Below are 13,724 nucleotides of genomic sequence, written 5' to 3' on the forward strand. Positions count from 1 at the left end.
TAATCATCAGAGTCACGTGTCATCATAGCACTTTTTGCATATGTTTTATGACAGATTAGTACAGTAATAAAGATTATCTTTTAATTGGTCCATTTCTTCTTGTTTAGAAAAAAAGACAATTGTAATAGTAAAAAAATAAAATTAGTTACCTTACACTGAGTGCTTGCCATCTGCAAGACAGGGCACAAAGTCTTTTTTGTATAGGGTGTATTCCCCTTTTCTATCTTCACACTGCTTAGGTCTTCTGGTGGCCTCAATTTATTGCGAGGCAACCTAAACTCCAGAGCTCTAGTTTAGAACTGTTTTTGAGTGTTCTGGACTTTGTTTTACTCTGTAGCAGTGGCTTTTTGAACCTGACTATTTCCTCAAAAGACAATTGGCAATGTCTGGAGATAGTTTTGGTTGTCACGACTTGGGGGTGGGATTTTTTGTTGGTGCTATTGGCACTTAGTGGGTAGAAGCTAAGAATGCTAGTAAACATCCTAAAATACACAAAATTGCCCCCACAACAAAGAATTAGCTGGCCAAAAATAACATGAGAAACTCTTCCCCATAAATACCAAATGCAAACAAGTGTATCAAGGCTACGATCTTTTGCCAGAATTCATTTACACAGGTCTATTTGTTCATAATGTATTAACTTGTCTACAAAAGATGGGTGAGTCTCCTTAGCCAAGCTTTTGCTTTCTTTTGGATCATTCAAACCCAAAGTAGCTTTGCTTGGTATTGGCAATGAAATCATAAGTGATAAATACAAACAAGTGGCCTATAACACAATCCTACTATATTAAAGATGTTCCATTTCACCTTTTTGTTTAAAACAGGAATATACAATTGATATATTTTTTGCCCAAACATGGTATGACAGACGTCTGAAATTTAACAGCACCATTAAAGTCCTCCGACTGAATAGCAACATGGTGGGGAAAATCTGGATTCCAGACACTTTCTTCAGAAATTCCAAAAAGGCAGACGCACACTGGATAACCACCCCTAATAGGATGCTGAGAATTTGGAATGATGGTCGAGTGCTCTACACTTTAAGGTATTCTTTTGGAAAGGGAAATGAGTAATTGTTGGGAATAAAACAAAGATCAATTACGTTCTCTTAGAACAAAAAGAGCTAAGACGTCAAACCTAAATCAGGATTGGCGCTTGAGCAAAATAATATGTGATGCTACAAAATTAGTTTGGTGTTTTTTTTCTCTTATCAATGAACTTTTTCAAAGGATATAATTAAAACATTTTCTGTGACTGATGTAGGAACTCTTTTCTCACAGGGATATGAAATTTCCCTTGCCTTTATGAGATCATCTAACCTTTATACCAGTCTTGGCTTTTATGTGTATGCCCTGCTACTTTAAAATATGGACACTAAATAATAGTCATCCTTAGGAGTTGATATGCTTGGAAATGTTTCTGTTTCAAAGGAAAAAATCATTACTAAAGGAGAATTTTTGGTGTGGGAATCTGTACATCCTTTTCTTTTTAGCTGCACAATGGCATAACTAGAATGAATTCCATCTCCCAACATCTACTCCCCACTACATTGATAGGCTATTTGACTTTTTTTTTTTTTGCTATTTTTGGAATAGATATTCTTGGGGAAAACTTTAAAAGGAGGTATCATTTATTTTCTGAACTTAAATATTAAGCCAACATTAGACAGGTTTTTGACTTAAATTAATGCCATCATCTTAGCACTTCATAATTGATACATTTAAATTTTTTATGTTGAAGTTTCTCATGGGTGAGAGTATATTATGAAGTCAACATAATAGATAAGTACACGCACTTAAGAATCAGACAAATCTGGCTTTGATGATTAGCTCTGTATCATACTGTGCTGTGCCTAGTTGCTTCAGCTGTGTCTGACTCTGTGCGACCCTATGGACTGTAGCCTGCCAGGTACCTTTGTCCATAGGATTCTCCAGGCAAGACTTCTGGAGTGGGTTGCCATGACTTCCTCCAGGGGATCTTCCGAACCCAGGGATCAAAGCCACGTCTTCTACATCTCCTGCACTGAAAGGCGGGTTTGTTACCAATAAGGCCACCTGGGAGGCTCCTGAATCGTATTATATTGTTTGTAGGTATTAGGGTAGTTCTCCAGGATTTCTATAGGAGTGGCAACAGTTGAGAATATGCACAGGACTAGAGGCAGCTATCTGGTAGCAGGGGTCTAGCTGCTAGGAGTATCCCAAAGTTTTATTTGTATGGTAAGTATGATGTTTTTACTTAGTTACATTTTTATTTAGAGGAATGAGGTGAGAATTGATGGGGATTATTGGCAAAGGAGGTACCTCTACTGCCATGACATATGCCCCTACAACTGAGCACCTTTCATTTATTTTAAACTTCTATAAAATAGAGTTAATGATTATTACTTTACAGAGTGGTAATAAGGACTAAATGGGGTGATATGCAAAGTGTTTAACTGCTGCTGCTGCTGCTAATTCACTTCAGTCGTGTCCGACTCTGTGCGACCCCGTAGACGGCAGCCCACCAGGCTCCCCCATCCCTGGAATTCTCCAGGCAAGAACACTGGACTGGGTTGACATTTCCTTCTCCAATGAGTGAAAGTGAAAGTGAAGTCGCTCAGTTGTGTCCGACCCTCAGCGACCCCATGGACTGCAGCCTACCAGGCTCCTCCGTCCATGGGATTTTCCAGGCAAGAGTACTGGAGTGGGGTGCCATTGCCTTCTCTGGTGTTTAACATCAGTCAGTTCGGTTCAGTTGCTCAGTCGTGTCTGACTCTTTGCGACCCCATGAATTGCAGCATGCCAGGCCTCCCTGTCCATCACCAACTCCCGGAGTTCACTCAAACTCACGTCCATCGAGTCGGTGATGCCATCCAGCCATATCATCCTCTGTCGTCCTCTTCTCCTCCTGCCCCCAATCCCTCCCAGCATCAGTCTTTTCCAATGAGTCAACTCTTCTCATGAGGTGGCCAAAGTACTGGAGTTTCAGCTTTAGCATCATTCCTTCCAAAGAAATCCCATCTATCTATGTTTAACACAGAACCTAATAAAAAAGTAAGCACAAGCAGACATTTAAACTATTTGTATATATTTTCAGTAATAAATATGAATAATGTGATTCTTCTAGATCTTAGTATCCAGGATCTTATAGCTTCAAAATATTTCATGTTAAATGCCCTTCTGAGGTATATTTTATGCCATATGTAATATTCAAGATATAAAATTCAATACTTTAAACTGGATCCATAGCTCTTGTCATCAGAGTTACATCAGTTAGTAGGAAAAACAGTCACAATTGCAAAAGAAATTCATTGCATATGTTTTGATTTCATCATGGGTTTTATTAAATTAGATGTGAGGTAAAGATTGGAATTAGAATCTAGTGGAAATCAAATTTTGTCTGCTAAATAAGAGCTCAGTCTAGCTTTTGAAGTATTAAGTAAAGTTATGCTATCTGAAGTCACTTTATCATTCCATAATATTATGGTTATTTTTTCACTTCTATTAACTTAGAGAAACACTATACAATATTTAATTATGGAAGCCACATCAAAATTATCACTCATGAGATTCATTCAAGATTTGAATGAGTTTGCTAATCTATATAAAGAGATGATTTCATTCTTATTGCTTATCTATAATGAGTTACCAATGTATATATATGTGCATAGATATATATCTGTGTAACTATCTGCAATCTGTATTATCTTCAATTTTAATAATTCCAGTTTAATTTGGAGAAATGATACTAATAAAATATCAAATTTAATTATAATTTCACTTATGAATAAAGCTTATCTTTTCTTTGAAGAGCATGTAATTACTGAGTGACAATGATAAAAACTTCCAGCTTTGGAGACACAGTCTTGGGCTCACATCTCAACCATGACACTAGCTTTGTCACTTCAGACAAGTCTAAGTACAATAAAGCCATAATAACACTTACTAAATGAGAGAAAAATTCACCTTACCTAGTGCCATGCTGACAATTAAGGGCTCAATGATGATTAGTTATATCTTAGGACCAGTAATTGCCCTATTATACCATAGAAAAATTAAATTTATGCTGAACTTTTAACATAAAAGGTTTATAAAATAAAGTTTTTTATGTTAAGATTGATATCTGTAATTATAAGAAGTATAGCTAACAAATATGGAATTTAAAATATCATCAATCTATCACCATTACAATTTAACATTATAGTCATACTTCCCCAAATGTGGTCAAAACATCTAGGACTCCTTTAAATTTTATCCCTCCTAGAGTTCTAGCCTCTTTTGGGAAAGAAAATCTGTATGTTTAATAAGCGCCTCTGGGACTCCAAGGGCTTCCCTGGTGGCTCAGAGGTTAAAAGGATCTGCCTGCAATGAGGGAGACCCAGGTTTGATCCCTGGGTCGGGAAGATCCCCTGGAGAAGGAAATAGCAATCCACTCCAATATTCTTGCCTGGAGAATCCCATTGGCAGAGGAGCCTGGTGAGCTACAGTCCACGGGGTTGTAAAGAGTGGGACATGACTGAGCGACTGCACTTTCTTTCAGGGACTCCATGGCAGACATTTTTCTGATACATCTGTGCATTTAACATCTGGCTGCTACTAGATATTCTTATACTCTTTAACATCCTATATAATTGCTTTATAGTGTTCCTTTGTAAGAACGCTTAATACTCTGTTGTGAAACACAGGTATTTTTAAACTCACATATAGTAATTTAAATATAACAGCTAACAAGTACTTACACGCAGAAGGTTCTGCTGTAATTATCAGATAAGTTCTGAGAATTATCTGCATTCATTTACATGCAAACAGTAAATGAGCTTAAGTTCTTAAAAGAGTTTGTTCTATTAAGTAAGTTAAGTGAATTCACTGAGCAATCCCATGTGTGCAGTTAGTTTGCCAAAAAAAATATGGGATAATAAGTACTGAATAAGTGAAGTTGAGGTCAGTGAGAATTTATTGTTTAGTCTGGGAAAATAAATGGACATTAAGTCTTACACAATTTTATCCTGGACTTCAGTGAGGATCACCTTGTATTATCAGTAAGAATGGGTGAGATACTGTCCAGGAATAAAAATGAATGGTCATTAGAAAGTGCTAATACATATTTAAAATTTTTTTAAACTGTCTAAAACCTTTGTATCATATCTTTCTACTTAGACTGACAATTGATGCTGAGTGCCAGTTACAGTTGCACAATTTTCCAATGGATGAACATTCCTGCCCCCTGGAATTCTCCAGTTGTAAGTAATTACTCATTCTATATTCTGTATCCCCTCTCACCAGTAGTCTTTCTCACTGCGATACCAATTCATTGGGAAACTTAGAGAACGCAAAATTGCATTATGCAGTGTTGTTGACTTTGAAGATTCTGATAATCCCTTTCATCATTAAAAAAGGGATCTATTTTATCAGAAATTACAAATAGACTTCATTGGGGCATAAACTTGGAATAAATTGGCAGTGGGTTCCTGAATGACTGTGTTGGGAAGGATTGTAAAGCCTGGCCTTGTCTCAATAGAAAGAGGTGCTGCAATTGATGGGGTTGCAAAGAGTCGGACACGACTGAGTGACTGAACTGAACTGAACTGAATATCACTCCCTCCATGGACCCAGAAAAGATTAGCAGGATATTTGTTAGTTGTTTTCTCCCTATGTTGGCTTCCCTGGTGGCTAAGATAGTAAAGAATCTGCCTTCAGTGCAGGAGACTTTGGTTTGATCCCTGGGTTGGGAAGATACTCTGGAGAAGGGAATGGCTACCCACTCCAGCATTCTTGCCTGGAGAATTTCATGGACTAAGGAACCCAGAGGGCTACAGACCACGGAGTTGCAAAGAGTTGAACATGACTGAGCAAATGAACAAAAACAGCAAAATAACAAAATTGAAAATTACATCCTCCATCTGGAGTTCTAGTAATATCTAAAACTAGTTATCTGCCAGTGAGCAAAAGACTGATTTGGGGGTCATGTGAAAGTGAAAGTCGCTCAGTCATGTCCAACTCTTTGTGACCCCATGGACTGTCCATGGAATTCTCTAGGCCAGAATACTGGAGTGGGTAGCCTATCCCTTCTCCAGGGGATCTTCCTGACCCAGGAATCGAACCAGGGTCTCCTGCATTGCAGGCAGATTCTTAACCAACTAAGTCATCAGGGAAGCCCTATTGGGTTCAGTTAAAATCCCGAACCCAACACTATAGATTTGAACAAATTACTAAATCTCTCAATGAGTCCACAACACAGGTGTCCATAGAGATTATAAGACCTGCCTCACCTCAATATTGTTTTGTTCATATAATATATGTAAAAAGCCTATGCTACCTCACACATAATAAGATTCAATCAGTAGCTGTATTATTTTATTATTATTATTATCATGAGATAATAGCCAATAGCAAGAAGATCCTTGATGATTCTAGAAGGAATTAAGCTTTAGTAACCTTCATAGGTATTTCCTGCCTAAATCAAAAACAAGCCTCATTTTTTCCCACATGTGCCTGACTATTTGTTCTGTATTCATGTTAGATTGCTTACCTCCTCCTTATTTCTGAACTGTCAATTGTGTATATTGTGTAGAATGAAAAAGCATGAATTTTAAAAATTTAATGTATGTACAATTTATCAGCCAGGGAGTAACGGAGATGCCTAAAAAGAAACTGAATCATAATAACAATACTTTCAAAAAAAGATTAGAAAAACAGTCACCTGTTTTGACAAACATTTCCAGAGGGAAACAAAAAACAAAACAAAAAAAGCAAAACAAAGGGCACCAAAGAAAAAATTCATTGTATATTTTATATATATTGAGAAAAGTTCTCATTATAAATCTTATTTCATATGTTTTACCTTGTCCAAGGATAGACTATTTTTAAGTGAAAACTCCCCTAAGGCTTAGGATATAGTATTTATTTTCTTTTAATTTTCCAACTGAGACTACTCCTCTCCTGAGTTAGATAAAACTTAAGAAACAGTGATCTCTATGCCATTGGGGTGCTGATTGACAATTGTCTTCTGAGCCCAAAATCAACTTAGTATTACTTATTGCTATCAAAACAATTCAATCACCAACATATTCTCCATAGGAAGTTCCTTAATATTATCAGGAATAATATTATTATATTAATATTCCTTAAATTCTCAGTTTTCATCACATCCTGCCCTACCACCCGCCACTGCCCTCTCAATAGCAACCTGCTTTCTTTCTTTCTTTTAAATTAATTAATATAGTGGACAAAAAGTTGGACCAAAACCAAAGAATAAAAGAGACAAGGGATTTTATTCCAAGGAGTCAATCACCTTCCATAGTCAAAACTTACCTTTCCACAGAATTATTAGAAGATATACAGTGGAGAAGATTTCTACTTTTATGGGCTATTTTACTTGAGTTTACCCTACACTTTACTTAATAGTAATGTTTATCCATTCAACAAATACATATTGAAAAGCAATTCCACAAAATAAGTACAATCACCCCCATGTAAGTACACCCATAGGTGAACAAATAACTTAGGAGAAAAATTAAGAAACTTGTCTAGGGTATTATGGAAAAGGTAAACAAGGAAAAGGTACTATTGATCACTACATTATCCGTGTAACATTTGTTTCATGATTGCCTTCTGTTGTTTTGGCTGAACATGACTGAACCTTAAAGAATCGATATAGTTCTCATAGGTATCTTCCCCTTGGCATTTCTACTTACTACTTTTAGTTATAGTTGTATATTAAAAAGAAGCCTCAACAAATTGAGTGTGAGAATAATATAAATAGTTGAAGTAATTTTTTCCTTCTACTCCAAGGACATGCCCTGGACAGGGATTTGAATCTGCTTTCCTTCCACCCAGGGACTGAACCTGTGGCTTCTGCCACATCTCATGCATAGCAAGCATATTCTTTACCACTGAGCCATCGGGGACATCCTAGATACTTCTTCCTCCATTATTTTCTATTTCTACGTGACTCAAAATCTCACCCTTTTGAGTCCCTTTCACTGTAAATATTATCCTGCATATGTAGTGAGAGGAGAGTGAAAAAGTTGTCTTAAAGCTCAACACTCAGAAAACTAAGATCATGGCATCTGGTCCCATCACTTCATGGGAAATAGGTGGGGAAACAGTGGAAACAGAAGCTGACTTTATTATTCTGGGCTCCAAAATCACTGCAGATGGTGATTGCAGCTATGAAATTAAAAGATGCTTATTCCTTGAAAGGAAAGTTATGACCAACCTAGACAGCATATTAAGAAGCAGGGACATTACTTTGTCAACAAAGGTCCGTCTAGTCAAGGCTATGGTTTTTCCAGTGGTCATGCATGGATGTGAGGGTTGGACTGTGAAGAAAGCTGAGTGTCAAAGAATTGATGCTTTTGAACTGTGGTGTTGGAGAAGACTGTTGAGAGTCCCTTGGACTGCAAGGAGATCCAACCAGTCCATCCTAAAGGAAATCAGTCCTGGGTGTTCATTGGAAGGACTGATGCTGAAGCTGAAACTCTAATACTTTGGCCACCTGATGCAAAGCACTGATTCATTTGAAAAGACCCTGATGCTGGGAAAGATTGAGGGCAGGAGAAGAAGGGGACAACAGAAGATGAGATGGTTGGATGACATCACCGACTCAATGGACATGGGTTTGGATGAACTCTGGGAGTTGGTGATGGAGAGGGAGGCCTGGCATGCTGCAGTTCATGGGGTTGCAAAGAGTCAGACATGATGAGCCACTGCTGAACTGAACTGATAGTATATAGTATTTATTATATGCTATTTATATCTTACCCCAGACAATATGAAGTATTCATATAGTATATACAAACTCTGTTTAGTATACCTTATACTCAGTTTACATGCTTTTCACAGGTAATTTTGACCTCATGATTTTAAAATCTGATTTCCCTGTTAGGATATATATTTTCTCTCCTGTAATGTGGTGTTGGAGAAGACTCTTGAGAATCCCTTGGACTGCAATGAGATCCAACCAGTCCATCCTAAAGGAAATCAGTCCTAAATATTCATTGGAAGGACTGATGTTGAAGCTGAAATTCCAATACTTTGGCCACCTGATGTGAAGAGCTAACTCATTTGAAAAGACCGTGATGCTGGGAAAGATTGAAGGCAGGAGAAGAAGGGGATGACAGAGGATGAGATGGTTGGGTGGTATCACTGACTCAATGGACATGAGTTTGAGCTCTGGGTGTTGGTGATGGACAGGGAAGCCTGACATGTTGCAGTCCATAGGGTCACAAATAGTTGACACGACTGAGTGACTGAACTGAACTGAATGCTCTTTAATACAGGATCATCATCCAAGTCACAACTATTTCTTTGGTTATTTCCCTCAGTGTGTTGTTCATAGAAAGTGGTTGCTACGTATATTCATTTTTAATAATTTTAAATATGTTTCCTATCTCATGGCAGATGGCTATCCACGTGAAGAAATTGTCTATCAGTGGAAGCGTAGTTCTGTTGAAGTGGGTGACACAAGGTCTTGGAGACTTTATCAATTTTCATTTGTTGGACTGAGAAATACCACTGAAGTAGTGAAGACGACTTCTGGTAAGATGCACTTGAAAATAATTTTAAATGACCTTTCCAGAGTTTAAATTCTGGTATAAATGATTTAGAAGCTTTCAGTACTTGTCTAGAAATGATATTCAGCCAACTAAATGTCTTAATTTACTAGAGACAACTATAATTGGTATTCTAGCATGATACATAAACATAAATGGATTTTATCAATTTAAAGCAAGTTAGATTCAAATTGGATAAGTAAATCATTTGCTTAATTTCCTTTAGAAAAATCAATGTCTATTATTTAAAAAGAAGAAAATATTTATTAGGCATAGATATAATGTTTCTTTTAAGAAATATGTTTCATAATATATTGAAATAGCTGCATTTAAAATATCACATGGAAATGAAGCAACTGACAAAGAATTAGTCTCAAAAATATACAAGCAACTCTTGCATCTCAATTCCAGAAAAATAAATGACCCAATCAAAAAATGGGCCAAAGAACTAAACAGACATTTCTCCAAAGAAGATATACAGATGGCTAACAAACACATGAAAAGATGCTGAACATCACTCATTATTGGAGAAATGCAAATCAAAACCACAATGAAGTACCATTTCACGCCAGTCAGAATGGCTGTGATCCAAAAGTCTACAAGCAATAAATGCTGGAGACGGTGTAGAGAAAAGGGAACCCTCTTACACTGTTGGTGGGAATGCAAACCAGTACAGCCACTATGGAGAACAGTGTGAAAATAGAGCTGCCATACGACCCAGCAATCCCACTGCTGGGCATACACACCGAGGAAACTAGAATCAAAAGAGACACATGTACCCCAATGTTCATTGCAGCACTGTTTATAATAGCCAGGACATGGAAGCAACCTAGATGTCCATCAGCAGACAAATGGATAAGAAAGCTGTGGTACATATACAAAATGGAGTATTACTCAGCCATTAAAAAGGATACATTTGAATCAGTTCTAAGAAGGTAGATACAACTGGAGCCTATTATACAGAGTGAAGTAAGCCAGAAAGAAAAACACCAATACAGTAATACTAATGCATATATATGGAATTTAGAAAGATGGTAACCCTGTATGCAAGACAGCAAAAGAGACACAGATGTATAGAACAGTCTTTTGGACTCTGTGGGAGAGGGTGAGGGTAGGATGATTTGGGAAAATGGTATTGAAACATGTATATTATCATATGTGAAATGAATTGCTAGTCCAGGTTCAAGGCATGGTACAGGATGCTCGGGGCTGGTGCACTGAGATGACCCAGAGGGATGGTATGGGGAGGGAGGTGGAAGGGGGGTTCAGGATGGGGAACACATGTACACCTGTGGAGGATTCATGTCAATGTATAGCAAAACCAATACAGTATTGTAAAGTAATTAGCCTCCAAGTGAAATAAATTTATATTAAAAAATATCACGAGGAAGATTAACTTTACAAAAATGAAGAAAAGTCACCATAGTATATATGGACTAATTCCCTATTCAGTAATGAAATGGTTTAAACTGGCTCATTGTGAATAAGGGACTGGGTTTTGGTGTCAAACAGGCCTGGGTTCAAATCTCAACTCCATCAGTTACCAGCTACAAATTTTAAGAATTTACTGAATGTCTCAGGAGACCAGCTTTCTCAGAGAAACAGTGTGCACAAAAAGATCTGCCTCATAGGCATATTGCATGTATGAAAATAAAAGATAAAATGCTTAGAATAAAACCTGGCAGTGAACATTCAGTAAGTAGTAGTGCCTAATAATATTGATTAGAATTATCAAGTATGTCTGGGGCCTAATGTGGTCAGGGCTTCAGTTTTTTCAAGAAAAACTAAAACTCTATAATCTTATATCAACTATCATAATTTTAACAGTATTAAAAACATGTGGGACAAATCAGACATATTTCTAGACCACATCTATCTCACGGGTGGGTATAGGTTCATACAAACCCTTTGCAATGCTAAGTACAAACTCCATAAAAATTACTCCAGCTACTCCTTTTTAAAGCTATGTGAATTTAAATATGTCCTAATTTCAAATATAAACATTGTGTTCACAACTTACCATCTATTAAGATATATCTTTTTATATTTGTTTCCTTAAGTTGCTTTCTGATTATTTATTTATACATACTAATTTTTCTTCCCCTGAAATTCATAGGAGATAGTTTTGTGTTGACTAAAAAGCTTTGGTCTATGGTACAGAAAGAAACAAAAACCTAGACAAACATGGGAATTTAAGATTCTACCTTCATAAATACCATCCTTTAAATCAAAGCTATCTGGCCCTAATATTGTTTTTGGCATTTTCAGCTTTCTTAAAAAAAAAAAAAAAAAAAAAACTCTTAAGCAGCAAATAGAATCCAAAAGAAAATCAAGAACTGCTCTAGTCTATTTTTAAAAATGTGGCCTTATGTTCTCTTATTCACTGGAAATCCTGACCATCAAGTACTAGAACAGTCCTTATTTTGGTCCCCATTAACAGATTCAGGATTGTCTTAGAACAGGTCTTCCATCTGTGAAAGAACATATGTAAAAATATTCTCTAAGTCTGCATGCTTCCAGAACAAGAAAAAGGGTGTTAAATTCTGCTGTGTATTCATATCTCTATAGTTATTATAGCACCCTAAAACAGAACCCACAAACTTATGACTAGCAGATTTTTTGTTTAGTCATTTGAGCCCAGAATGGCCTTAAAACCAACTAATGGTCAGGGAAGTGTTGATTTGATATCATAGGGTTTAATATCACCCCTCCCCAAAGTCTCATACTGAGAATAATGAGTATTTACTGTCTAATAAGAGATACTTCCAAAAGAAAATAATCTGTTTACTTAAAGCATGACAAGAAAATTTATCAAGGCATCACTGAACTATTTTTCTTCCTAGAAAAATCAAAGCAAACCTGTATTGATATCAGAGTTGATATTGAATAGCACCATTTAATTGATTGCATCAATTCCTTATGAAATTTAATATGGGAGTTAGCCTCCATCTTGGTCTTTTTGTCCACTCCCAGTTCTTGCTGGTTTGTTTTTTTGTGTGCGGTACCATTTCAATTGCCTCTGTTAAGAAAAAGGAAACACCAATGCTGAGGGGCATCTTGATTCTTGTAATAGTTGACTGTGTAATGATCAAAAGTCTGTGTGTTACTTTGTTTTATTTCTGATGTCATTCTTATCTTCAAAGCATTGCTCCATAACTAGTTGATACCTACAAAGAAGTTACATTAACAACTTTCTTGGGAAGTTATCAGAAGATCACAGTTATAGATTTTTTGAATGCTGGTTGTTACAAACAATGTGGTTTTCTCTTAGATTTACAGCAAATGTGTCTTCTTTTGAGAAAACTATCAAAACTAGGCAAGAATATTACCTAAAATTTGGTCTAGTTTACTGTATGGATTTCTAACATTCTCTCATTCAAGTTCACCTTTCATGATTTTGTTATATCAAAGTAATGATTATTCTGTGGGTTCCTTAGTATTTTTTTTCTTTAAATTGATTCCTTGTTATTAATAAAATGAATTTTTAAAAGGGAAGTTCATATTAGGACCATAATTGGAAAACCAGAAACATTTGACATGAATAGAAATTGATTAATATAATGAAAAATAAAGAAATGCTCTTAAATTTTAAGTGCACATATTTGTGTTTCCCAGACTCTGAATATGTTAGAAAAGATAGAGAAAAGGGAAAAGATAAACAGCATCAAAATAAAACACTTCTTTGATTTAAACTGAAGAATAGAAGAAGCAGGAAGGAATTTTCTTACATATAATTCAATGCTGTGTGATAATTCTGTATACACCACCTGAATCATCTTTATCATTTATCTGCATTACTCTTGAGAAAAATATTGCCTTGGTGGTGGATTGATAAGGCTTGAAGAATACTTACAATCCATAATCAATACATCAAAATAGATTCTGGATCCATGATTTCTCTGCAAACCATCTCTTCCTGATTGTTCTATATCTGGTAACAGCACCATCATTGTCCCAGTGAGCCAGGCGTGAACACTCAGAGTCACATGTCTGCCTCCCACATCTAATGAATCACGAAGGCACTTAGCCCTCTGAAATATCTTGTGTAACTGTCCTCTTTTCCATTGCCACTGCCACTGTCCTAGTTCACGATTTTATCTTTTCTCATCTGGACTGTGTTGGGAGCCTATTAAACTATGTTCCTGCTGTCAGTCTCTTTCCTACAGCCTATCCTTTATACATTAATCATAAA

General features: G+C 36.4%; 1 protein-coding gene across 3 annotated transcripts in view; it reads left to right on the forward strand.

Moving 5' to 3' along the window:
• Nucleotides 1–13,724, forward strand: part of GABRG2 (gamma-aminobutyric acid type A receptor subunit gamma2) — a 134,584-nt gene that overhangs the window by 38,567 nt on the left and 82,293 nt on the right. For all 3 annotated transcript variants that reach the window (XM_005910603.3, XM_005910604.3, XM_070374769.1), the window contains exons 4-6: nt 825–1,045; nt 5,136–5,218; nt 9,381–9,518. In XM_005910603.3, the coding sequence (XP_005910665.1) occupies nt 825–1,045; nt 5,136–5,218; nt 9,381–9,518 (442 nt within the window). The remainder of the gene's footprint in view (nt 1–824; nt 1,046–5,135; nt 5,219–9,380; nt 9,519–13,724) is intronic.

This window comes from Bos mutus, chromosome 7 (assembly GCF_027580195.1).
Source record: "Bos mutus isolate GX-2022 chromosome 7, NWIPB_WYAK_1.1, whole genome shotgun sequence".
Classification (NCBI taxonomy): domain Eukaryota; kingdom Metazoa; phylum Chordata; class Mammalia; order Artiodactyla; family Bovidae; genus Bos; species Bos mutus.